Here is a 26,525-nt window from a genome sequence, read left to right as displayed (position 1 = left end):
ATCATTGTTATTTAGCTACAGGCTGGGCAGAGAAGAGATTCAGAGCAGCCCAAGGAGAAGGACTTGGGGGTGTTGGTCGATGAGAAAATGAACATGAGCCGGCTGCAGTGTGCGCTTGAGCCCAGAAAGCAACCGTATCCTGGGCTGCATCAAAAGGAGTGACCAGCAGGGCGAAGGAGGTGATCCTGCCCCTTTACTCTGCTCTTGTGGGACCTCACCTGGAGCATTGTGTGCACTTCTGGTGTCCTCAACATAAAAAGGACATGGAGCTGTTGGAACAAGTGCAGAGGAGGCCATGAGGATGCTCAGGGGCTGGAGCAGCTCCTGTATGGAGACAGGCTGAGAAAGTTGGGGCTGTTCAGCCTGGAGAAGAGAAGCTGCGTGGAGACCTCAGAGCAGCTTTCAGTGTCTGAAGGGGGCTATAGGGATGCTGGGGATGGACTCTTCATTAGGGACTGTAGTGATAGGGCAAGGGGTGATGGGTTCAAACTGAAACAGGGGAAGTTCAGGTTGGATATAAGGAAGAAGTTCTTTCCTGTGAGGGTGCTGAGGCACTGGAATGGGTTGCCCAGGGAGGCTGTGAATGCTCCATCCCTGGGGGTGTTCAAGGCCAGGTTGGACAGAGCCTTGGGTGCCATGGTTTAGTGTGAGGTGTCCTTGCCCATGGCAGGACTGGTCCTTTCCAACCCTAACTGTTCTAGGATTCTATTATGTGAGAGGTGATCTGCTGTTTTACAGGGTAATTCATAGGACTGCATTTACAGTATCAGATTCTATACTGGGATGTCTTGTGTGACAGAGTAGTCACTGCCTGGCTGATCTGGGGTAGGTGTAACCATGTCAAATGGGGATGTGACAGCTCACATTGAGCTGTACTCACTGGACTTTCATTTCCGTCTTGTATCAGACCACATTCTGCACCTCCCTGCTGGGATCTTTGAGATATAACCCTTCCTCAGGGTTAACATCTAGTATCTGTGTGGGTATGTTTGGTTTCTCACCATTAATTCATGTGAATGGGTATGATAATTGTCTTGTTCTGGGTAGTTACTGCCCTAAGGAGCAAGAAACAGCCAGGATTCTTCTTCAGCTGATCGTGTCTATCTGGAGGCAGTCAAGCAACAGAAGTGGTTTATTGGGGGTGAGCACTCTCTGCAGCCCATGAACTGGCTGTACACTGTTTTATAGTCCAAATAAGTTTGTAATTCTTATTGCAAGTACACGAGAGAACATTGACAAAAGGAGCAGTCTGTTCGGTATCAATGGCAAGTGAAGGGTGTCTCTTTCAGTTTCCCTCTTCCTGTATGGGAATTGCTTCATATATTCCCATAACCCAAGACAATTAAAGGAGCTAAGGTCTTCTGAAAGTCAGGGAAAAGATGGAGGTTTTCCATAGGAAGCCCTAAATGCAGGGAGTGTGAATGGGAAACCAAAGCTATAGTGAAGCTGAACACTACCAACCCTGAAGACTGCGCTGCAGCCCTTTTGTCCTTGGAGGCAGTTGGTCAGATTCAAATCTGATGAGGAAAGCAACCAAAAAATACACACAGTGCCCAGTAAATTCAATGTAATTCTACTTTAGGTTGGAATTCAGAGCAGGCTTGGGTGGTCTGTGCACATTCTGAGGGAAGCAGCACCATTTCTGCATGGGGTTTTGTTTCCTACACACTTGAAAGGAACCAAAAGCTGGCTGAGGATTTCAGGCCATTGCTCCGTCTATTGGAAACAGCAGAAGGCAGCTCAATAACTGCCCAAGGAATGGAGTCAGTGTGTAGTGGAAGCTTTCCCTTGCTTCCTAACACTGCTTTTGCTCTCTGCATTCCTTGGGCTGGAAAGGGAAGCTGGATGGACCCCCCCCATCAGTGTGCTGTGCTGTCCCCTGTGTCTCTGTACCCAGGTTTAGTTTAGGGATGGGGTGGCTGAAGGTGGCACCTTTCACACCAGGCACTTGTGCACCCTGTGTTCATCTTGTCTGTGCTTGTGTAAATAGGGATTGTAAAAGTTATTCCAACTCTTTTTGAGCCAGAACTACAGTTATAACTGATGAAGTCTGGTTCAGAGCTGTAGGAAAGACCTCCTCTCCATACATGTTTCTCCAACCTTCTGAAGGCACCAGATCCCTTTTCAGATGGGAAGTCAGTATCTAAATGTGTAATGAGGTCCTGGTCTTCATATAGTCTGTGCTGCATCCTTGGAAAGGGTGAAATCCTTGTTCAGGAAGTAGTTAGCAGCAGCTGTGGCCTATGGGAAAGGTGAAACTTGGGGTATCCAACCAAGCCAAGGTCTGGGCATGGAGGGGAGCCTGGGTCTTGCTTGCAAATGCTGGAGCAGAACCGTCAATTGCTTTGCAGAGACACAGCCTGGTTTGGGTGATTTATCCTCTTTTTTGTAAATTCTTGGGAAAACAACCAAGTGACTCGATCTTGTTTTGCCATTTTATGCTGATGGAAAGAAAGCACTCGTGGTGTCATCTGAAATGGCAAAACCATTGCATGGCAGTTAGAAATACCGCTGGTTTTCTGTGGTTTTCTTTCCATGGCATTGCTGTTGGCTCCAGTGTTTTGCACATATTTATTATTAATATCACATATTAATATTCCCAAGTATTTTGTAGACTAAATCTAATGAGCAAGACTCAGAAATCTACCTGGGACTGGGTTACTTCTGTAGCCAGCTCAACCCAAGTATTGGCCTCAATGGGGTTCGGGCATCTGTATAACACTGGGGAAGCAATGGTCCCCAAAGACTTTGAGCAGATGCTGTTTGCCGGTAAAGAGAGGGGAACAAAGAAGGTGAAGACAATGGGGGGTTTAAAGCAGCCTTTTTGGGATGATGAGGTATTTTAGCCTGAATTCTAACTGCTGGGGACTTGGCACCATGTGTCGGGTTTAGTTGTTGGGACGTGAAGTAAGGATGAAACGGGCTGATTGCATGCGAAAGTTGCCAGCTAATGAAAACAACAGCCAAGATCTTATTTAAATATGAAATGAATATCAAGTGGCATTTGTGGAACTCTGAAGAGAGATTGTTCCTGAGAGGAGCAAGCGGAGATCAAAAGCTAGTGCTTTGTGGAGGAGGAATTCTAGAAGATTCCTCAGGGATAGCACGCATAGTTGTCTTATTAAAGCCTCAGCGAGCAAACAGGTGATAGGAACAAGATGTAAGATACCAGAGGAGAGAGCTCTGCAACATCTGCACCCCATTATTGAGCTGCTCTGAGTTTTCTTTTGTTCCCGTAGTGCACAGTTCTCACTATGAACTAATAGTACATAATAATAACACCTTGGGTGTTTGCCAGCCCAAACAGGGGTTTGGCTGCCTTGGAGCCTGTTTGTGGAAGGAGAAAGGCAGTGCAGCTGTTGGGCTGGGGACGGGCCAGCTGAGGAGCTGTTTCCCAGACACAAAACTTCCATCAGAATGGAATAATAACTGGAGATTTTACATAGCATTGCTTTGGAGGGGGGGTGGTTCTTCAATGCGACTTCTGGGGGTTGTGAATCTCTGGGATTTATCAACAGCTTTGGGTTTTGTGCTTGGTAATGGGTTGAATGCGAGTGATCTGGGAAGAAATATGATGTAGTTGCTCGTGTTTCTTCTTCCGGAGATGGGTTTTGAGGCTGCAGTGTGAAAAGCCCTTGTACAATAGAGCAGCTACAGGCTGGGTGGAGAATGGATGGAGCAGCTTGAGGAGAAGGACGTGGGGGTGTTGGGTGAGGAGCAGCTCCCCATGACCCAGCTTCAGTGAGCGCTTGAACCCAGAACCCCCCCATGTAGAAGGTATCCCTGCCCATGACACGGGTTGGAACTGGATGAGCTTTAAGGTCCCTTCAACCCAAACCAGGCTGGGATTCTGTGGTATATAAAATGCTGAATATATTTTGCATAGGGCAGCATGTAAGGGATGTGCACTAAAATACCTACACAAGGACTTAACCATAGTTGAAACATGAAAGAACAAAATAATGACCCAAGTTATCCAGGATGTAGCTTTCGTGGACTTTAGCCCCACATCTATCATCTTATTTCCCAGGGGTTTGAATCCTGGCCTTCTTTTTCCTGCCAGGATGTATCTCAAATTGTTTGGTCACAAATGCCCTGGGTAACAAATTGACTTCATTTAGATGGCATTAAGGCTCTTTAACCCATTTCAAAGGGCAGGGATGCACTGAAGACCTAGAGGTATGCATTTAAATGAAGGCACTAATGATATATATTCCTTTTCCTTGGCTGACTATTTTATGTATGCATCAGATGAAAGTTTAGGGGGAAAGGTTTCTGTTAGTCTTGCTGGGAGTTGGCCAAAAAAAATGTGAGGAATGTAGAAAGGAATTAGCAGCTGGTGTCCATTTAAAACTTGAGCCCAGGCTAATGCAGGCAGTACACTCTTACCTGTCTTCTTCCTCTGCTTAGTAGCCACTAACCTGCTAAGGGTTAGTTTAGAAGCAAGGAGACCAGTTAGGATGTGATGCTCTTACTTCTTGTGCCAAGAGGCTAATGAGTAGATGATGTTTTGTTTCCTCTGGGGAGGATGTGACACGTTTCCTCCTCTTTGGGAGCTCAAGCTGGGCTTGGTTACTTGAACCAGAAATCCTGTTAGCCCGATAGAACACGCCATACACTAACTTGGTGCTTCACTTGTACCACTGGTGCCACTGTCCTCTTTCAATGGGGAAGGATCATCTTGTCAACTAGCTCCCAGCCTTGCTGCACTCTGTGCTGGCCTGCAGGATGGTTTTTAACATGTGTGTTTTCTGTTGGGGTATTTACCATCCCACAGCTCTGCTCCATTTCTCATTTCACTTTCCAACCACTTTCCAACTCAAAGAGATGCTGGTATTCCCTAACCTGTCTTCACCTCATCTCCACAAAGCAAAACTCATCTCCTCCTCTCTAATTCTGGCTTTATTTTCATCACAGAAATAACAGCTAGAATCCATATGGTACCTATCATCCTCTGGTGCTGCACTAAGCTTGGCCATGGAGAGGCAGAGATTTGCATGATGTTGGCCATGACTTTGGGTTTCAACATCTGAAGGAAATGCTGGTTTTGGAGCTGTCTTTGGTGAGCCTCCTCTGGGACCACCACATTGTCCAAAACTGAAATCTTCACTAGGCCAGCTCTTCATCCAGCCCTCACTGAGCTGATGGAGCATCTCTGGTTAAAGCAGCAGCTCAGCTAGAGAGGCCTTGGGAATCTCTGGTACCTGGACCAAGTGCTCATGGGAAGTGATGGGATGCAGTGGGACCTGGACAGGCTTGAGAGGTGGGAGTGCGCGGGGCAATCCCAGGCGCAAACATTGGCTGGGAGGGACTGGGTTGAGAGCAGCCCTAAGGAGAAGGATTTGGGGGAATGGCTTGAACCTGCCCGAGGGGAGACTGAGCTGAGCTCTTAGGCAGAAGCTCTTCCCTGTGAGGGTGCTGAGGCGCTGGCACAGGGTGTCCAGAGAAGCTGTGGCTGCCCCATCCCTGGCAGTGCTCAAGGCCAGGTTGGACACAGGGGCTTGGAGCAAGCTGCTCCAGTGGAAGGGGTCCCTGCCCGTGGCAGGTGGTGGAACTGGGTGAGCTTTGAGGTCTCTTCAACCCAAACCAGGCTGGGGTTCTGTGATTCTATGACCTTGGCGTTGTCACAGAGGATCTAGCGCTGTTTTATGTCTCTTAATGAGTCTGAGCCTTTGGACCCGGGTTTCTCCTCTGTGGGCTGCTGCTGGAGCTCAGGGTGCTGCTGAAACCAGCTGCTGCTTCGGCTGTGCTGCCTTTTGGGGTGTGTTAGCACAGCTTTCCCCATTCCCACCCCCGGAATCCGGGCTCTGCTGTTTGCTTGCACACTCAGCCCTTGCTGCCTGGGTAGCAGGTGATTTCTTCCAGGCTGCCCCTTTAAACCGCTCCATGCTCTGCCTGGCTGTGAGTTATCCCCAATAAACAGAGCCTGGAACAAAAGCCTGCACAACCAAACATCCTCCTCTCCCCAGGCGCTCCCTGGGTGCGGTTTCCCACCAGAGCGCTGCTCTGCGCTTTGGAGGCAGAGCCAGAACAGCTCAGCCCCGTTCTTCCTGCCCTGGAAGCTGTCAGCAGCAGCCCACCCTCAGCAGCACCTCCAAGGAGGGAGGAGGTGGCCCAGACTCTGCCTTTGAGTATCTCCTCTTGGCTGAGAGTGATGGAGCCTTTCCTGCCCTTAAGTAAACCCCTCCAACACAGAGGAAGTTCCTACAGATGTGAAGTGGAATATCTTGTCATTACTCCCTGGTCTTGTGTCCTCTCCCTCATCAATACACAGCCTCCCATGGTTGCACCCTGTTGTGCTGTGCCCCAGCTCAGCGTTGCAGCATGACCCAGGTGGGCATCACATTGTCCTCCTTGTGGGAAGGAAACCAGGAGCTCACGGGGATCCAGGGAAGGGAAAATGGTGCAGAAGGCTCTGATTCACTCCTACCCATCTGCAGGTTGAATGGATGTTGATTGGGCTGGGACCTGTGCATCGCCCAGTTTCTCCTTAGCAGATAAGTCTGATGTACATCCAAATCTCTTAGAACATGGTAGTCACATTCTATAGAATCACAGAATGGGTTGGGTTGGAAAGCACCTTAAGATCATCTACTTCCAATCCCCCCACCATGGGCAGGAATGCCTCACACTAGACCACTATAGACCTCTCTCTTTCTCTAGCTTGAAGTAGCTGTTACATTCTTATTTGGTTCCAGTTCATCAAACATCTCAGTGCTTGAAGCATTCCTTTGGTCTAAAAGCAATTCTTTGCTGCACCCCTCTTTTGTTCTGACCCTTTTACCTCAATAGTGTTCCAGTGGCTGGGCAGCAGTGCTGGAAGATAGTGCTGTGTATCCTGTGGACAGGCTGTATCCTGATCTCCGCTGGTTCCAGTCGCAGTGTTGACTGTGCACATTTATTAACTGTCCAAGGAGCTGGAGGATATTTAATAACAGGGCTCGGAAGGGTGGGTGTGGAAGTGGAGAGGGAAAATAGAAGTGTGAGAGACAGCAGTTGGCTGGCTGGCTCCTCAGCCCGTGCCCTTGGCAGCCCTGCTCCTGTAAGGAGGTCAGAGCTGTCACATCCCGGCTTCCCGGAGACAGACCACAGGAGGAGGAATATCATGGATGTAAGTGTGTCCTCTTGCACAGCACTGAGCTAGCTTTGGCATTCACACACAGCAGAGGCTCTGTTGTCGTGGAATCAGAGCTGTCCTCTCACTGCAGATGTCCTCTCATTGTAAGTGTAATGAAGGGACTTTTCTCCTGTGTAAGAACCTCTTGGTAGGAGTGAGAAGTGAGGCAGGAACCTCTGGTTCTGGCTTTATGATTGAAGAAGACGTGTTGCACAGCATCTCTAGTGCCTCCTTTTCCCAGAAATGAGCATGTCCAGTACCTCTGTCCCCATATATGTGGCTGTAGCTCATCCAAATTAATATACCAGATATAAACTTAGCTCTATAAATCCCATGGTTACATGTAGGCAATGACTGTATTTATTGAATGATCAAGTGACTCCTGAGGTTTAGGTTTTTCTCTAAGGAGTGATGCTTCCAGTGGCCTGCGAGGGGCTGGATCCCACCTGGCACTGCCACTTTGCTGCAGCACTAGTTCTGGGATGAACTGGGATGTCACCGAGGGCATTCTTTGTCTGGGGCTTCCTGCCAAGCTGGGGTCATGGCTAGGGGCAAGATGTTCAGGTCCTTCGGAGCACAGGCAGTGATGCCTTCATCCAGTGAGAGGCTTCAGGCAGCAGGAGCATCTCTGTTTTCAGCCCTTTGCTTGTACACAGCTGGTTCCCAAACCTTGCTGCTCTGCTTCTCATAAGCTGGGGCATGAGAGAGTAGAGACCGGCAAGGGGGAACCTCCTTTCCAGGGGTCACTGGTTTTTATGGGATCTCTGCTTTGCAGAACCACTTGGAAAACACTAAAAAAAGACTGTTTTGTTCCACTGAAGAAGGTAAATACCACTGCAGACAATTGCTCTGTATTTTCACATTCTTTTGGTGAAGGTCAACCCACAGATAGCTTCTAGAACATGGTAATACTAAACATTGTCCTTTAAATTCTGTGTGACTGAGAAAGGAATGTTTGGGTAGTTCCTTTGGAAGCCTGCTGATAACTGTTGGACTACGTCAGCTTTCCTTCCTGCCAGACTATGAGGCAAGATGTCCCAGCTGCTGCCACCCGCTTAAAGGCGTATTCACCCATGAGCACATCCAGCTGGGCTCTTTAGAGGTGCTTGGAAGGTGGATCTGTGCCTTGTTCCGTGGTCAGGGCTGAGGAGGGTCAGATGCAGAGGCTTTTAATAGCGTTAGGAGGTGGTTTGAAATCTGAATGTTCCTTTGAAACAAGGCCCCATCTCCATGATGTGTCCCTAAAAATCTGCCAGAGAAGGTGTCCATTCATAGGTATGGAGACATGTATAGGTACCTCTTTGTCTCTTTGGTTGTTATAGAATCCCAGGCTGGTTTGGGTTGGAAGGGACCTTAGAGCTCCTCCAGCTCCAACCCCTGCCACAGGCAGGGACCCCTTCCACTGGAGCAGCTTGCTCCAAGCCCCTGTGTCCAACCTGGCCTTGAGCACTGCCAGGGATGGGGCAGCCACAGCTTCTCTGGGCACCCTGTGCCAGCGCCTCAGCACCCTCACAGGGAAGAGCTTCTGCCTAAGAGCTCAGCTCAGTCTCCCCTCTGGCAGGTTCAAGCCATTCCCCTTGGCCTGTCCCTACAGGCCCCTGTCCCAAGCCCCTCTCCAGGTTTCCTGCAGCCCCTTTAGGCACTGGAGCTGATCTCAGGTCTCCCCTTCAGGAGCCTTCTCTTCTCCAGGCTGCCCCAGCCCAGCTCTCTCAGCCTGGCTCCAGAGCAGAGCTGCTCCAGCCCTCGCAGCATCCCCATGGCCTCCTCTGGACCCACTCAACATTGAGTGAGTGAAACACCCGGATTGTGCCAAAGCTAAAGCGTGTGTCAGGATAAATGGCATCTTGACAGCGAGCACCTCCATAAGCAAAGCCCTTCCTGTAATTCCCAAAGGGACTGAGCTGACCTGGGGCCTGATTTCAACTCTGGTTGAATTCCTCTCATTGATTTAATTGAGCTTACACCTATGGGCTGCCTTTGTGGTATATATGGCCAGCATACTGTTAATCCATGCTACTCATATGTTTAATCACCCTGTACTAAGTTACCCCCATCAGAAGCTTTTTGCTCTTATTTCATCAGAAAGCTGAGGCAATTCCATGGTGTTTATAGTGATCCAAGCGTGTGGGCTGCCAAAGTGGAAGGGCTCCTGGCCTGCTGACAGCCACGGTCCTCAGAAGAAGTCCTGGCACACCAGCTCTTCACTGCAGATGGCCCCACACATCCATTCATGTGTTGCTTGTCTTGCGATGCCCCTGCAACATTCAGGATGCAGTTCCAGCCATGGCCCGGCACACAAGCCATGATTGTCCTGCTTGTTTTCCACTCTCCAGTTTCACAGGACCACAAGAGTTTGCTTTTGGGGGGGCAAGCACCAGTTTATAAGGTTTGAATGGCAGAGCTCACAGATGTATGTGCTGGCACCTGAGTTTTGCTTCATGGGGATGTTCCTATGGGGCTCAGGCTTTGTGGAAGGTCCCTCTGGGTGGGATACCCTGCACAGAAAGCCAGCATTGCCTGCAAACAGGTGGGGGATCTCTGAACTGGAACCGAGATGTTAACAACTGATAGATGCAGGGGTGGAGGTGGAAGGAGAAACTGCAGGCACAGCTGATGGGCTGGTCCCCCAGGTTTGCTCTAGCTGAGGTGCTGGCATAGCAGGACACTCCCAGATGTCCTCATAATTCCACAGGCTGCCTTTAGCTGACTTAGGGAAGGCTCTATGAGGGTGATGAAAGTGGTTTTCAAAGGCAGTTGCCTAAGAGCTGCGCTAATTGGGATCTATGGGAATTTCTTTATTGGCTGAATTGGAAGCAGACGTGATGGGATGATGGGTTTTAGAAAATGCCTATGTTCCACAAGAGGTTTTGGATGCTGAGTTAAATCTTGTTTGATCACATTGGAAATAAAGGTGGCCTGTGAGGTTGAGTGGAGCCCTATTTAATCCATGGATCTCACTTGAGCATAGAATCCCAGCCTGGTTTGTGTTGAAGGGACCTTAAAGCTCCTCCAGCTCCAACCCCTGCCACGGGCAGGGACCCCTTCCACTGGAGCAGCTTGCTCCAAGCCCCTGTGTCCAACCCGGCCTTGAGCACTGCCAGGGATGGGGCAGCCACAGCTTCTCTGGGCACCCTGTGCCAGCGCCTCAGCACCCTCACAGTGCCCATGGGCAAGCTTGTGATGTGCTTTATATGAGCTGCACCTTGCTCTTACAAACCTAAGTTACCTTGAAGTGTGACTTGGCTTGTGCAGACTTCACCCAGCAGTGCTCGCTGAAGGAATCCCATACATACATGAGGAAAGAGATTGGGTTCTCTCTGGTTTGCTTCAAAGCTGAGTCAGGAGGTTGTGTTCTGGGACAGGCACTCACAGTGTGTGGAGTTTACTGACACAGTGCTCATGTGTGATGCATGCCTCTGTAGTTCGGCACAGGCAGAGCCACCGTCCACTGTGTGTGGATCCCTGTAGACATTCCCTTTCCGTAGAGATGGAACAGTATCCCTCCCTTAAAGTGTGCTGGTGGCTGATTCCCAAAGCCCTTCCCAGCTCCCTCCCCTCCGAGCTGACTGAATGTGTTCTGCTCTCTCCAAGTGATGAGGGGAAAGGAAGGGCAGTCCCCGGAGGGGTTTGCTGCTCACTCCACCCTTCAGTGTTATATGTGCTGACATCTGTTCTGCTCAGTTTTGTTCTCCTCTGCATCCACTGCTCTCCAAAAGCTGCCACTTTCATAGAATCATAGAATAGTTAGGGTTGGAAAGGACCTTAAGATCATCCAGTTCCAACCCCCCTGCCATGGGCAGGGACACCTCACACTAAACCATGGCACCCAAGGCTCTGTCCAACCTGGCCTTGAACACTGCCAGGGATGGAGCATTCACAACCTCCCTGGGCAACCCATTCCAGTGCCTCACCACCCTCACAGGAAAGAATTTCCTCCTTAGATCCAATCTAAACTTCCCCTGTTTCAGTTTTAACCCATCACCCCTTGTCCTATCACTACAGTCCCTAATGAAGAGTCCCTCCCCAGCATCCCTATAGGCCCCTTCAGACACTGGAAGCTGCTCTGAGGTCTCCACACAGGTTCTCTCCTCCAGGCTGAACAGCCCCAGCTTTCTGCCTAAAATGTCTCAGTTTTTTCTGGTTTGGTCTTTCCATGGGTTTATACAGAGTTGGTGCAGAGGGGCTTTGGACAAGGGGAATTGGCATTAACCTGCCAGAGGGGAGATTGAGACGAGGGGTTTGGAACTGGAGGAGCTTTAAGGTCCCTTCTAACCCAAACCAGTCTGGGATTCTATGATCTAATCTAGGATGTTCCATAGGGAAATGTAGGGACCTAGAGTCTCACCCCACAATTCCTGTTACGTGCCTGATCTCAATGAAACCGCTCTGGTTTGAGGTGGCTTTTCAGATAATGCTGGCACATTATGGATTGCATCCTCCGCTGTGCGCTGCTACCTCAGATTATACAGCACAAATCTGGATCTTCTCTATAGATTAATGTATCCTAGACTCTTGAGGAAGAGATGCTGGAATCCAGATTTGCTGTGTAGCGGATGAGAAACGGGATGAAATTCTGCAGCTCTAAATGTGGAGACAGTCAAAGGGGAAGGCTGTGATTGCAGAGGTCTGAAATGGACATTTGGTTCAGGCTTCCTACAAAACCTTGTTTTCCAGTCGTTGTTATCTCCCCTATGCTCTTGGCTGGGATGCTTTTGCTCCGTTGTGAGCCCTGCACATGCTGAACCCATCCGAATCTTCCTCCTGTTCATTGCTCATCTGGCTGTGGGTGTGCAGCCATCACCCCTGCTGACCACACTTGGGTTTCCAGCACAGGGAGCTGCCTTCTTGTTTACAGTGAACAGCACAAACCCCTTTGAAGTCCTTTTAATGCTGGTGTAATGTGTACTCATGTCCCAGCTAGAGCGTGATATTCCCCCCGAAGGAAAACAGGAGCCTGGAAACCCTCTGAGCTCCCTGTTGCTGGTGTTCCAGTGACGAGTTATCTGGGATGTGGGGAGCTCACGAAGGACAGGCTGATTTTCATGCCCTTTGCACACTCTTGCAGCCTATAGGGTGAATAGAGAGGCTTCAGTCTTGCTTTGTTTGTGCATTCCTCAAGTGTCTGTGCCCTACAGGCTGACCCTGGCATTTGACTCCCCAGTAGTACAGCCTGTCCATCCCTTTCCTATGACCTTTCCGGGTGCTTTCAGCCCTCAGCCCCCACAGCCCACGGCATGGACAGCCAGAGGAGTCAGCACCACAACGTGGGTTGAGTCAGGAAGCAGGCAGGGAGGCAGAGATGGATCACATGGAGCGCTCTTGGACCGGGGAAAGCAGAAACGATGTGGTTCTGCACTGAGCTTTTCAGGTCTTGTGCAGAGCTCTGAGTTCCTGACTGGAGCAGGATTTGACCTGGGGGGTGTTGGAATGTGTGTCCCTTTGCCACATGGATTGGATATAAGGAAGTTCTTTCCTGTGAGGGTGGTGAGGCACTGGAATGGGTTGCCCAGGGAGGTTGTGAATGCTCCATCCCTGGCAGTGTTCAAGGCCAGGTTGGACAGAGCCTTGAGTGCCATGGTTTAGAGCAAGGTGTCCCTGCCCATGGCAGGGGGGTTGGAACTGGATGATCTTAAGGTCCTTTCCAACCCTAACTGTTCTATGATTCTATGATACAGTGTGTATGTCACATCCCATTGACCTGTGGTGAGGCCAGTTTCCCTCTATGGAAGCCAAGGTGATGCTCTCACCCTGATGAGGAGGTGGGATGTGGCTGGGTGCTGGGAGCTCAGAACGATTCCCATTTTCCATCTTAAATACAGGTTTAAAATGGCATTTAAAAAAAATATGGAGTGCTGGATGTTGCTCAGAATAAGCATTTATCTGAACTGTCAGACAGGCTGCAATAGGGTGAGCTGTGCATTAGCCAGGGAATAATCCATTTCCATAAGTAATGGGACCGGTTGGGGTTTGCTGCTCAAAATCTCTTTTCTTCAATCATAACCCCATTAAAACCTCTTGACAGCCCATAGATAGTAAGAGTAACATGAACCTCAGTGCAGCTTAGAATGGCTCATGGAGAAATAGTAACTCTCAAACTGAAGTTTACTTTCAAGATAAATGTAACCCCGAGGAAGTGATTCCAGATGTGTGGTGATGGCAGAGCTGTCGCTACTCCAGCCTCGGCCCGCTCAGTGACTTCCATCATTGCATGTAAAAGGGGGCAGTGGATGCTTTGGAAATGAATTCATTCTTCAGATGGCCTGGATCTAACTTGTTTATTTTCTATTATCTGAGAAGCAAACAGCAGAACGGGCTTTATTTATAACAGTACATACAAAAGGTCTGACCCCAGCCTTTGAAAGCTGTCTGAGAAAGTGCTCTTCCTGGGAGCTGCTGCTCTCTTGAAGCCGTTTCTCCTTTTCTGAAGGCAGTGCCAACCCCCTCCCACCCTCAAATTATGCAATAGATTGTCAAGAATGCTTTGAAATGAAGAGGTTTGATCCCTTCAGCCCCACGAGGACTTCGAGCATCGGATGGGCTGCAGAAGGCAATAGCAGAGGGTTCTAGCTGATCAATGAAGATGGGTTTTCAAGGTCCCACATCCTTTCTTTGCCCAGTGGGGTGGGGTTTGGGCTATTTTGGGATTGGAGCTTTTAACTAGTTAAAAACTGGAGGGTTAATAATAGTTTTTAAATACTAGTTAATAATTATTAGCTCCTGAATGTCATTCCCTGCTAATATCCCCAAAGCCCAGCTATACACAGTGCTGGTGCATAAGGTTAGGAGGATGTGGGCTAGCTGAGAAACACCAGTGCCTCTTGTCTCTGGTTTTAAGCCCTCTATAAAGACCACTTAGTCTGTGCCTGAGTTGTGGATGGTAATGAAGTTGGGACCTGCCATTTAGAAGATGTCTTGTGTCGATGTCTTGGGTTCATCACAGTTAGAGACTGGGTCTGCTTGGGGTGCTCGGTGTTAGCACAGCTCAGGATGCTGGTATCTGAAATTCATGTTGTTTGGCTCCGCACAGAAAGCATTGCTCCTTTGTTAGATTGGTATTTCAGCTTAAAGCCAGGGTGTTTGAATGACAGAGGTTGTTCCTGCTCACACACAGGCTTGCGTCTGTCTCTTTTTGCTTGTGCCACATGTTCTGTAGTGCTTCCCTGCGAGGGAAGTCAGTGGGTGATGGGTATGAGTGGGAATTGCTGCAGTAAGGGAACGGTGCATGGTACAACTGCCTCCTGCTATGTGCTGGCTGCACAGACAGACAGCACTGTCCTCACCCAGTGCTGGTTGAACTCATCCAGCAGTGGATCTGACCACATGAAATCGTGCTATTGAGCAGCAGTGAGTGCTCCTGAAGGGGAGACCTGAGAGCAGCTCCAGTGCCTAAAGGGGCTGCAGGAAAGCTGGAGAGGGGCTTGGGACAAGGGCCTGTAGGGACAGGCCAAGGGGAATGGCTTGAACCTGCCCGAGGGGAGACTGAGCTGAGCTCTTAGGCAGAAGCTCTTCCCTGTGAGGGTGCTGAGGCGCTGGCACAGGGTGCCCAGAGAAGCTGTGGCTGCCCCATCCCTGGCAGTGCTCAAGGCCAGGTTGGACACAGGGGCTTGGAGCAAGCTGCTCCAGTGGAAGGGGTCCCTGTCAGTGGCAGGGGTTGGCGCTGGAAGAGCTTTAAGGTCCCTTCAGCACAAACCAGGCTGGGGTTCCATCTTCCCTCCTTGTTCTCAGAGGCACCAGGGGCTGTGGCAGGAGCTGGGCTTCAGGCGACGCTTGCACATTACGTAGCTGTGTCTTTCTTTGGAAGAAGGCAGCATACCCCATTGGGGTTCGATGGTGTTATCCTCACCTCACCACCAAGTGCTGTGCTGCAAGGGACTTATTTTTATCCCTGCAGCGTGTGTCTGCTGTCCCTGTCTCTGAGCTGCAGCACAGGGAGCTCGATGCCAGGGGAGGAGGAGGAGGCTCCGCTTTTATTTTGAGCATCCCTGCAGAACCAGAACAAGGAGGCAAGGCTTCCAGCCCGGCAGGTGGGGACAACAGGCCCATTTCATGCTCAATTTAGCTTTATCTGGGATAGATTTGCTTGTGGGATGGTCGGGAAGAGAAGTGCTAAAGCACAAGCTAGAGCTGGGTTTATTCTGGATGTGGTTACATGTACATCTAACCACAGGTGACACAGAAATCAATCTGATGGCTTATAGCTCCTATACTAAATGAGCACATCGCTGTGTCCAGGTTTTAGGGTCACTGTGTTTGCAGTTTGAGCTGCTGTTTTTCCAGTGGCACGTTTTCTCTTCATTGGGCACTATTGAGAGCTGAAAAGATTGAAGCTGATGCTGTAGAACAGTCTGGTTCTATGGATTTAACTGGAATTAACCCTGATTTCTGCCTGCGTAGAGGAATCAGTGGGAGGTTTTTGTTTAGGCTTGATGCTAGATGAGGATCAGCTGGTGAACGCTGTGCAGAAATGGTTCCAGTGGGATTTAATCCTTTCTCCCATCCTTGCTCCATCCTTTTGTTTGTTGATAGCAACAGAATCCACGCGTCCATCCGCAGACCTCCCTGCTGGGGAACGTCAGCCTGGGCTTGTGCAGTGCAGGAGCATCATCCTAAAGAGCAAGTGCTCTCCGTGTTCTTTCAGCCTGTTGGCAGCTCACCATAACCAGAGCAGTTCCTTCCCACCTTTGGAGAAGGCTGGAGCACTCGCAGACAGGCTTTGCTAACAGCTCCTTATGTAAGAGTCTCCAATGCAGCTCGTTTCCCTGCATGTCTCTGCAAAAGGAAGGGATTCGTTTGAGAGGAATAGATGAGAAACCTCCTCATTTATGGTGGGGAACAGGAGAAATCCATCCTGGCCCTTTTATCCTTGGAATGTCTGGAGAATTAATGCGAACGGTGGGAATATGTTCACAGAACCCAGCCTGGTTTGTGTTGAAGGGACCTTAAAGCTCCTCCAGCTCCAACCCCTGCCACGGGCACGGATCCCTTCTGTCTGTGCCGGGGCAGGGATGATGCCCGAGATGCAGCCCCGTGTCCTGCTCCCTGCCGTCAGCAGGTGGCACCCGATGGCCGGGCTTGGCCCCTCTCAGGTGCCTGGCAGGTACCGCCGGAGGTGTGATGAGCATCCCTTCATCTGCTGTTAACCCCTGGTGGGGTGTGAGCCGGGGGACCGGGAAAACCAGGACCTGGCTTTGCAGCTTGTTCCCAGGTGTGGGAACTGGAGGAATCTGGGGCTGACCGGGAGCTGTTGTACGGAGGAAGCTGGTTTAGGGTGATGTAGTTGCTGCTTCCAGGAGGGTTGGCATGCAGGGGATCTACTCCACCACTGTTCCATAGGCTGAGAGCGCCCAGCACTGAGAGCAGAAGGAAGGAAACAGATGGATTCATAAAAATAGGGATTTTTCTCAGATGCGTTCCTAAGTCTCCCTGTAACATGACTGAATCCATTAAAACCCAGCTCCCTTTCCCAGATATTCCCTGCATTTCCTCATCATGCTCTATTTCTATGAAGGAGAACTGCCTCTTTGTTCTTCTGGGTCAGCACTTGGGTCACTCCAGCTCTGACTTTGTTGGGTCAAGGAGTGATGGGGGACTTTAGATCCCTGCTCCCAGTCCAAAGCTATTCCCTCCTCTCCGTAAGCAGCCGTTTATAACCTCCCTCCTCTCCCCTTAGAGGAGGTGTTGGGCTCTTTTATATTTAGTCCTGATAAGTACATGCAAATTCCGATTGGAAACCGGGATGAATATGCGAACAGCATCCGAGTGCTGTAAGAGGAGAACCTTGGGTAGGGTTGCGTTGGTGGGCTACCACTTTGTTGCTAGGGAGAGTTCAAAGCAAGGCATCAATGGGGTGTTTTTAGCTGGATTGGTTCATAAATAAATGCCCAGGACCGGTCACAGAGTCAGCATTTGCATGTGAAGTAAGATGTGTCTTCAGATCTCCATTAAGAGGCTTCTGCTTGTCAATGCCTATGTGGCTTTCTAAGCATTTGCATGGTTCTCATCAGAACTGGCACCACTTTGTGAAGGTGTTGAGGTTGGTTTTGCCCTCCAGGTTTTTCTTAGCTGAGGTATCCACGGCTCCATGTGCTTTAGCCAACATTCACAGCTCTATAAAGACAACAGGCTGCTTTGGAGATAACAGTTCTGAAGGTGTCTTGGTGCATCCTTTCATACTGAAGGGACTACAAGGATGCTGGGGAGGGATCCTTCATCAGGGACTGTAGTGATAGGACAAGGGGTGATGGGTTCAGACTGAAACAGGGGAAGTTTAGGTTAGATCTAAGGCAGAAGCTCTTCCCTGTGAGGGTGCTGAGGCACTGGCACAGGGTGCCCAGAGAAGCTGTGGCTGCCCCATCCCTGGCAGTGCTCAAGGCCAGGTTGGACACAGGGGCTTGGAGCAAGCTGCTCCAGTGGAAGGAGCTGGAGCTGGAGGAGCTTTCAGGTCCCTTCCAACCCAAACCATTCCAAGATTCCATGTTTCTATGACGAACATTGTCTGAATTCTTCTGTGGTTTTGTTTTGCAGAGGTGTTTAAGAAGACTCTGATGGTGAGAACAGGTTAAGGAGACTCAGGATGACGACAACAGTAGCGACAGATTACGACAACATTGAGATCCAACAGCAGTACAGCGATGTCAACAACCGCTGGGACGTGGACGACTGGGACAATGAGAACAGCTCAGCTCGGCTGTTTGAACGGTCCCGCATCAAGGCCCTAGCTGGTAAGCACTGCTCACATGAGGTTCTGGTGCTGTGTCTGTGATAGCATGGGATGCTCTCCGTCTGCACCTTGTTGGGGTGAAGTTTTCCTGATGTCAAGTGTGGTTTGCCTATATTTCATCTGCTGGCATCAGTGGGACCTGATGGTCTCGTGTTGCTTTGCAGGATGTGCTCAGATCTGATGTTTTACAGACCCTCAGGTGCTCAGTTTCCCTGTGAAACTTTGCTGTAAGCACAGGAGAGCAGAGATTTCATCCACATATTGTCTTTTTACTTGGAAGGTTGCACTGACTCTTTCTCCCCCCTCACTCCCATCTGTTATTAACCATTTTGGCTGTGTACTCAGATTGTTTCGGTTGAAACAACAAAACTCTGCTTCCAAATGCCTTCGTTTGGAGGTGTTCAGAACATCTCCCTTGTCCTGGAATGGAGGAATGTGGTAGGTGGGGATAGCTGTCACCTAGTGCTGAAACCACAAGTATTTCTGTAGCAGCGCTTCTAAAGTGCTTGCTGTCTGCTGAATTACACTCATCAGCAGAGAAATAGAATTTGATTGGGTCCTTTTCTGTTTAAGCCATTTGATTATTGTGTATTAAAGGCTGTACATTAACCAAATGTGTTTATGCAGCACAGAGATTATGTTGTGGCCTCTCAGCTCGCAGGCATTGCCCTGCCAAGCAGTTTCTATGCGTCCTGTCAATGATTTCCTGGCTCCTGCGGTAGCATGCCCACATTCCTGACCTCTGACCAAAATACCTCAGCAGCATGGAAAAACAGGGCAAAATATGACCCATTTCTGCTGGTGCAATCTGAGTTGCAGGGGTGGTTTTAAACCCAGCCCTTTGCAAGGTGTTGAAGCAGGTTTATTAATCGTGCAGAGGCCAAGGTATCATCTCTTTCATTTGTGATTCAATGAGCCCGGCCCCGCAGCACCTCGTGCCCTTTCCCCTCGGGATGCTGGACGTGGGAGTGCATCAGATGCAGAGCACCTTCACCCGTTGGGCTCAGGGCAGGATCAGGTTTGGAGCTGAGCACCAGGGGAATAAAGTAGTTCACGCAGGTGGGCACACAGCAGATCATGTAACTGCTGCTGAGGCCGGTGTTGACTTCATGGAACCACTCACAGGAGGGACGTGTGTTCAGTTAAAGACTTCACTGCAGCAGTGCTCACCACTGGGTGCATTAAAAGCCACAGCCCTGGCATGGGGCTGTGCTCAGTGGGGTTGGCAGCAGCCTGAGTGATGCCTGTGCTGGTAGATGGGGGGTACATGGGAAGAACCTTGGCTTGGGGTTCCTTATAGTTTGATTTGTTTGAGGAAGGAGCGGTATTTGACTCCTGCCACGTTAGAGAGTGTAGGTTATACTGTATTCCTTGGGTGGGAAGTGCTTTCATACAAAGCTCATTAACCACATTTGGGTGCCAGACCCAGAGCCTTCAGTGCTGTTGGTTTTTCCACTTACTTTTATGGTGAGCAGAGCTCCTCACCTGAGTAATGAATAATAAACATGAAACTCTTACTTCAAGGAGAAGTAATGTAAGGAAAGTACTTGAATTATTTAGCTAGCCTAAAACAAATACCAATGTCAAAGCAAATAATTTTGCTGAAGATTCAATTCAGAGGCACACTCAAACGTTTTCCCAGAGTCTGCTGTATTTATTTTTGTTCTTAATAAGCATTACTTGTAGTTATTTGAATTTGATGCATTTCATGCCTGTAATTCTCTGCTGTGAGTGCTGCGAATGCTGCCAAAGCTCGGCTTAGCACTGCTTGATTGCCTAATAGTGATGCAGGAGAGAGGAACAACAAGAGGTGTGGGTTGCAAATCAATAGTTGAAGGTTTGCTGTCTGATGGGTAATCTGCTCTTGCATCTCCCCAGAAAGGCACTTGCAGGCTTGCAGCAGCTGCAGCCTGGAGCTGGGGTATCCCCATTCTCTGTCATTGGACTCTGCACATCCAGGCAGGCTCTTTCTGGAAAGGTGCTCTCTAATTCAGATGCTTGTCACAGGACCAGACACAGTAATCCCTGTGTGAAAGCCTGCGGCTGGTGGTGCACACAAAGCCACGCTGGGTGATACCAGGAGGCTCTTTTGGGCTCTAAACCCCATGAACCTGACCGTCTCTTGCACCATCACTTTCTGGGTGAATATCACTGTGCTCTGAGGCACAAATGGTTGTACACTGCCTGCAGGGCCCAGGATTAGTGAATAACGTCTGAGTCAGACTCCAGTCTGACACCTCCAGATGTGCCCAAGAGACCTGAGCATCTTCCCCCATCTCCAAGTGTAGCTATTCTCTGACAACAGCAGTTTTCTTTCCAGAGGTCCTAGAGCAGATGCATCTAAAAACTGCCTGGGGATGTCTGGCTCTCTCAGTACGTCTGAGAGCACCTTTCATTGGTGCTACAAGATAAGTCAAAAGACTATCAGCATCTTAGAATCATAGAATAGTCAGGGTTGGAAAGGACCTTAAGATCATCAAGTTCCAACCCGCCTGCCATGGGCAGGGACACCTCACTCTAAACCATCTCACCCAAGGCTCTGTCCAACCTGACCTTGAACACTGCCAGGGATGGAGCATTCACAACCTCCCTGGGCAACCCATTCCAGTGCCTCACCACCCTCACAGGAAAGAATTTCCTCCTTAGATCCAATCTAAACTTCCCCTGTTTCAGTTTTAACCCATTACCCCTTGTCCTATCACCACAGTCCCTAATGAAGAGTCCCTCCCCAGCATCCCTATAGGCCCCCTTCAGACACTGGAAGCTGCTCTGAGGTCTCCACGCAGCTTCTCTTCTCCAGGCTGAACAGCCCCAACCTTCTCATCCTGTCTCCATACAGGAGGTGCTCCAGTGCCTGAGCATCCTCGTGGCCATCATCATGGATCATTTTGAATGCACATCCATTATTATCTCCTTCTCTTAGTGTGAAAGGTTTCAAAATGAACAGAGTAGGCACTGGCTCTTTATCCCCCATCTGTAAGATGCAGACTGCTGGGTTCAAAGTAGAACAGCCACAGGCAGAGCATCACTACAGACTGATGGCTGTGTACTCACTGTGAATCTTCCTGCTGGTGCAGGCATCTTCTGGCCACATTCTTCATCCAGGTGTGAAGTGCCTCTTCTGTGAAGCTTCCATCTTCTAGTTTACTTAATTTAAATGAAGCTTACTCCCTTAAAGGTAGAGGGTGAGTGAGAAGTCAGTCTGAAAGAGTCATGATGGCTCCATGTTCCATCAGGATGGTGAAATATTCAAACAGCAAAGCAGGAGGTGGTGGTCAGAATAGTCTGTGATCAGAACAGTGAATTGGAGGAAAGCTCAGTTAAAGCAGGCATGATTTAATAGCAGAAAACCACTGTCAGCACAGCAGCTGATAACTGGTGTTATTGAAGTGCTCTGTGCACCATGAAACCCAGAGCGTGAAGGATGGTTCCAGTTTAAACCAAATAAATCATCTGGGATTTCAATCAGAATCCAGATTTGAAGGGATATGCAACCAGATTGGATACCATTCATGTTGAACTCGCTCTGCAACTGATATGAGAAGAAGGTAACTGATCCCTGCTTGGTAAAGTAAGCTACCCCACTGTAGGAAATCATCTTTCACCCGTCCTTGCTCTCTGGGGTCCTCTGGAAGGTCTTGCTGGAAGACCAGGTAATTCTACCTGCGCTGTGGAAGCCAAAAAGAGCTCATGTTTGTGCAAAATCCTTCATTCACAAATCCTCAAGTGTTGGATTTCGTCTCCCAAGGTCCATTAGCTAACAAGATCTGTGGCCAGTGCCTTGGGGCATCAAGCTCCTACCAGAGCTTTAAGAAACAGTTGAGTTTCACATGCAGTCTGGGGCTGTGACATTGGGGTGCTGTGGTACTGGGGTGCTGTGACACAGGGATGCTGTGACATTGGGATGCTGTGGCACTGGGGTGCTGTGACACTGGGATGCTGTGGCGCTGGGATGCTGTGGCACTGGGATGCTGTGGCACTGGGGTGCTGTGACACTGGGATGCTGTGGCACTGGGGTGCTGTGACACTGGGGTGCTGTGACATTGGGATGCTGTAGCACTGGGATGCTGTGACATTGGAATGCTGTGGCACTGGAGTGCTGTGGCACTGGGATGCTGTGACACTGGGATGCTGTGGTGCTGGGATGCTGTGACACTGGGGTGCTGTGGCGCTGGGATGCTGTGGCACTGGGATGCTGTGACACTGGGATGCTGTGGCGCTGGGATGCTGTGACGCTGGGATGCTGTGGCACTGGGGTGCTGTGACACTGGGGTGCTGTGACACAGGGGTGCTGTGACACTGGGATGCTGTGACGCTGGGGTGCTGTGACATTGGGATGCTGTGACACTGGGATGCTGTGACACAGGGATGCTGTGACATTGGGATGCTGTGACACCGGGGTGCTGTGACACAGGGATGCTGTGACATTGGGATGCTGTGACACCGGGGTGCTGTGACACTGGGATGCTGTGGCACTGGGATGCTGTGACACCGGGGTGCTGTGACACTGGGATGCTGTGGCACTGGGATGCTCTGGCATTGGGATGCTGTGACACTGGGATGCTCTGGCACTGGGATGCTGTGACACTGGGATGCTGTGGCACTGGGATGCTGTGGCACTGGGATGCTGTGGCACTGGGATGCTGTTTTCAGGTAGCAGGAGATCTTTTGGTCACCTCCAAAACTTTCCATTTCTGCAGTTGGCTAATTCCCTATTAAAAATGCCCAGCTAAAGTTCCTCCTCTTTCTGCTCAGTTGTGTTTGCCCTTTTGCCCCCTGGGCTCACCCCAGTGACCAGAAGGTGCCTGAGGTCTCTGGCCTATGAATTAAAGATAGTTTCAAGGTTTCTGAAATAGCAGAGGCTTATCTGCTCAGGGCACATGAAGCTGTGCATTCCTTTTCCAGCTCCACCTAAGTGGCTGTGCAGAGGTCAGGACGCTCACTACTGTGGCACATCACAGTGCTGATGAACCTTGCAGGGGGTACAGGAAAGGAGGCAGCAAAACAGCCCCTCTAAAAAGGCAAAAAGAAAGATCCTGCTTGTAGTGCTTAGCTTCAGGTATCATTCACCTTCCATCCCTGCTGCAGGGTATCTCTCTTAGCAGAGTTTTACTGCTTCACTCTGGGTATATGCTAAAGACAGAAAAAATCTGCAGGGCCAGAATGAAGTTTCAGGTGTCAAATCCAGTAAAAAAGGACAAAACAAAGATGTGGAGCTGTTGGAGCGAGGCCAGAGGAGGCCATGGGGATGCTGCGAGGGCTGGAGCAGCTCTGCTCTGGAGCCAGGCTGAGAGAGCTGGGCTGGGGCAGCCTGGAGAAGAGAAGGCTCCTGAAGGGGAGACCTGAGAGCATCTCTCAGTGCCGCAAGGCCACTTTGGATGGGGCTTGGAGCAAGCTGCTCCAGTGGAAGGGGTCCCTGCCTGTGGCAGGGGTTGGAGCTGGAGGAGCTTTAAGGTCCCTTCCAACCCAAACCAGCCTGGGGTAGAGGGTAAGCTCTGAAGGAGCACACTGAGGATAATCTCTTGCAGTCCATCTCCCAGCTGTTGGGTACCTGAGCTATCTGGAACTTGACAAGCAGTGCACTGGTTTGAGTAGCAGTGAGTGGTTAAGGCAGGGTTGCTCAGCACCAGTTTGGTGCTGGTAAATCCGGGCTGAAGGACATGTGAAGGATTCACCTGCCAGTAAACAGAAATGAAAGCCTTACAGCAGTGAAACTGCAGATGCCTCATCCCAGCTCCGGTGTGGCCATGTGCATTATGGCCCCTGGTTTGTCCAGCAGGCAGAGGCCTGATCCAGACACTCAGGTGCTGTGAAAGGGCTTGGTTTGGACAGCCTTGCTTTCTGCAGGTAAAAGCTGATGGAATCATTTCAACAGCAGCTTTTCCAAGTGTCCACCTCACCCAGTGTTTCCTTATGGATCTTAACTCCTGCAACAGGTTCTCAGTGGTACCCTACCAGGATCTGTAGGAGGCTGGTGTCAAAACCAGGAGCATGGCTCTGTGTGTTTTGTGTCAGGCAGGCAGTGAGGGAGGGATCACGGCGCTGTATTCACACGTTACCTGCAGTGCTGGCTGGGACCACTGATGGACACTGTGCTTACACCAGAAAACGAGGAAAACCTTATCCCATCTGTCCCTGTGGGTGTGCTTTAGCTTTCAAAGCTGCTGGTAGAGAACTGTCCCTAAAGCAAACAGCGAAAACCAGGCAATTAATAGTATCCTGTTCTTTGTAGTTTCATTTTTAAAGATGATCAATAGATGGAGCCCCAAAAAAGTGTCTCTGTGTGTCTACAGTACATAAAACAACTCTCAAATGAACGTGGACAGCTTGTTTTCAGTGATGTCCTATCAGAAATGTAGTCTGCTACAGAGGTCCTTTGTGTCTCCTTGTTATAGTAACATCGTCTTTGGTATCAGTCATCCATAGCTTTGGGGGTTTGCTCTCTCTTTAGCATCAAACAAGTAGTGTGCAAACCATGTGGAGGTGTAGGTGAGAGTCACTGTGGTTGGATGAGACACCAGATCCATGACCCAGTGGAGCTTCCCCAGTACAGAGCCAGGCTTCTGAATGGAAGTACTGCAGAAGACTCCAGAGTTTTGTGGAGTCACACACTGCTTGTCTGCTTCATGAGCAGTATTTATGGTGATGCATGGAAGTGATGCATGGAAGTGATGGTGTCCTGGTGAATAACTGATCTGGCAGGACAAGAGGAGCTGGAAAATGGGCATTTTGGTTCTTTGGGAGGGAGCAGGACTGGAGCAGTTGCTGGCAGCCCCGCTCTGGAACATCTGATAGCTGCAGTCACTGTCTCTCTGGTTAAATCTTTCAAGGCCAAGCAATATCACTGTGGACATGAACACAGGAGAGCCCAGCAGAGGAGCCTGTATTGACAGACCTCTAGATGCAGAACTCCCGTGCACCAAGCTCCTGGACTGGGACACAGGAGCAGTACCTGCTTCTCGTGGGTCATGCCATAGACCAGTGCTTATGCACCAAGGGCTGGCTCTGCGCTGGGGCAGCAATCCAGGGATTGAGCAAAGTAAGTGCAAGAGAATTGAGTCCTGGGGTTAAGAAATGATGAAATCTAAAAGCCATCTGTACCCAGAGGGAGAAAATGGAAACTAATGTCTGTGTGCTGACTGCGTGTGTGCATATGTGTCTGCTCTTAGGACGTTGCCCCTGAAATACGGATGAGGATGCTCCTGGAAGCAGGTAAATCTGCTTTATCAGGCAGAGAAGGCTCCAGGGAGAGCTTAGAGCAGCTCCAGTGTCTAAAGGGGCTGCAGGAAAGCTGGAGAGGGGCTTGGGACAAGGGCCTGTAGGGACAGGCCAAGGGGAATGGCTTGAACCTGCCCGAGGGGAGACTGAGCTGAGCTCTTAGGCAGAAGCTCTTCCCTGTGAGGGTGCTGAGGCGCTGGCACAGGGTGCCCAGAGAAGCTGTGGCTGCCCCATCCCTGGCAGTGCTCAAGGCCAGGTTGGACACAGGGGCTTGGAGCAAGCTGCTCCAGTGGAAGGGGTCCCTGCCCGTGGCAGGGGTTGGAGCTGGAGGAGCTTTAAGGTCCCTTCCAACCCAAACCAGGTTGAGGCTCTATGATTTAGGAGACCCACCAGCCAGGTTGGCAGTGGCATAAGCTGTCATCCTCCCTTGGCTGCTGTGAGGCTGTGGTGGCTTACAGCAGCTGGGAATCTCACCCGTCATGGGGAACCTGGAGACAGAAAAGACTGGAATGTTCTTTAAATCAGTGTTTTGGGGATCTTTAACACAGAGGAACCATGGAACCCTTCATTGTAATGATGCGATGAGGGTTTTAGATACTTTGCTGAGTCATCTTAATGGAAAGGATTTCTTGTTTATGAACACTACATGCCAATAATGACATTTTTACATTGGTTTAATTATGGCTTTTACCAGGGATGAGCTTGGCTGTGGACCCATTCAAAACTGGATCATGAGCCTGCCATTTGAAAGTAGTCCTTCCCCAAGAACTGCATATGCAGAAGAGAACGTTCTCGTCTCCTCTCCTCAGCATCTCACCAGCCATGCTCCTGTATTTACGTTATTTATTCAGCCAAATCTGCAGTGTGCCTTGCATTTTTCCCCCTATTTGTTGCTTGGATACTGCATGAAAGCACTCCCTGAAGTATAAATAATGTCTAGCAGAGCATACTGCGCAGCGAAATCCAATCCGCCATTAAAACCTGTTTGCTAATTTCTGTTTAACCTTGGAGCTCTTCTAATGGGGCAAGATTAGGGATGAAATCATCCTCTCCCATCAGAGCTCTGATTCTTATCTCGAGGTAATATCCTGGAGAGATACAAACCCACGTTGCCTTGAGACAAATTGCCTTGATGGGGAGGAGCAAGAGGAGCAGGGATGAGGGCCGGGCAAGTGGAGAAGATGAGGAAAATCCATTCCCAAGTTCCACTCTCATAGTTTCTGGTGTTCTTCCTCCCAGCTTTTAACTCTTCTCGTGAGCAGTGCAAACACCATGGGCTTTTTGCCAGCCGCTTTGTATGTTGTATGGTGGTTCTTTGGAAGCGTTGCTTCCTTTAAAGGTTACTAAGCCTCTAATGTGGATGGGTGTCCAACGTGAACAGTGTTTGTGCAGGTAAGAGCATAATACAGTATTCATTCTATACATTATAGATTTGTTCTGCACATACAGAATCACAGAATCCCAGCCTGG

At 49.8% G+C, this 26,525-nt stretch overlaps 1 protein-coding gene across 2 annotated transcripts in view; it reads left to right on the top strand.

The window, feature by feature from the left end:
* SPTBN1 (spectrin beta, non-erythrocytic 1) overlaps positions 1-26,525 on the top strand; it is a 138,619-nt gene that overhangs the window by 24,762 nt on the left and 87,332 nt on the right. For both annotated transcript variants that reach the window (XM_061356850.1, XM_061356852.1), the window contains exon 2: positions 17,642-17,838. In XM_061356850.1, coding sequence (XP_061212834.1) covers positions 17,691-17,838 — 148 coding nt within the window. In that variant the 5' untranslated portion in view covers positions 17,642-17,690. The remainder of the gene's footprint in view (positions 1-17,641; positions 17,839-26,525) is intronic.

The sequence above is a fragment of the Neopsephotus bourkii genome, unplaced genomic scaffold (genome assembly GCF_033783945.1).
Source record: "Neopsephotus bourkii isolate Nb327-2 ecotype Australia unplaced genomic scaffold, CSIRO-AGI_Nbou_v1 NB_873, whole genome shotgun sequence".
Taxonomy (NCBI): Eukaryota; Metazoa; Chordata; class Aves; order Psittaciformes; family Psittacidae; genus Neopsephotus; species Neopsephotus bourkii.
Note: the sequence above shows the minus strand (reverse complement) of the source record. Positions and strands in the feature narration are given on the sequence as shown.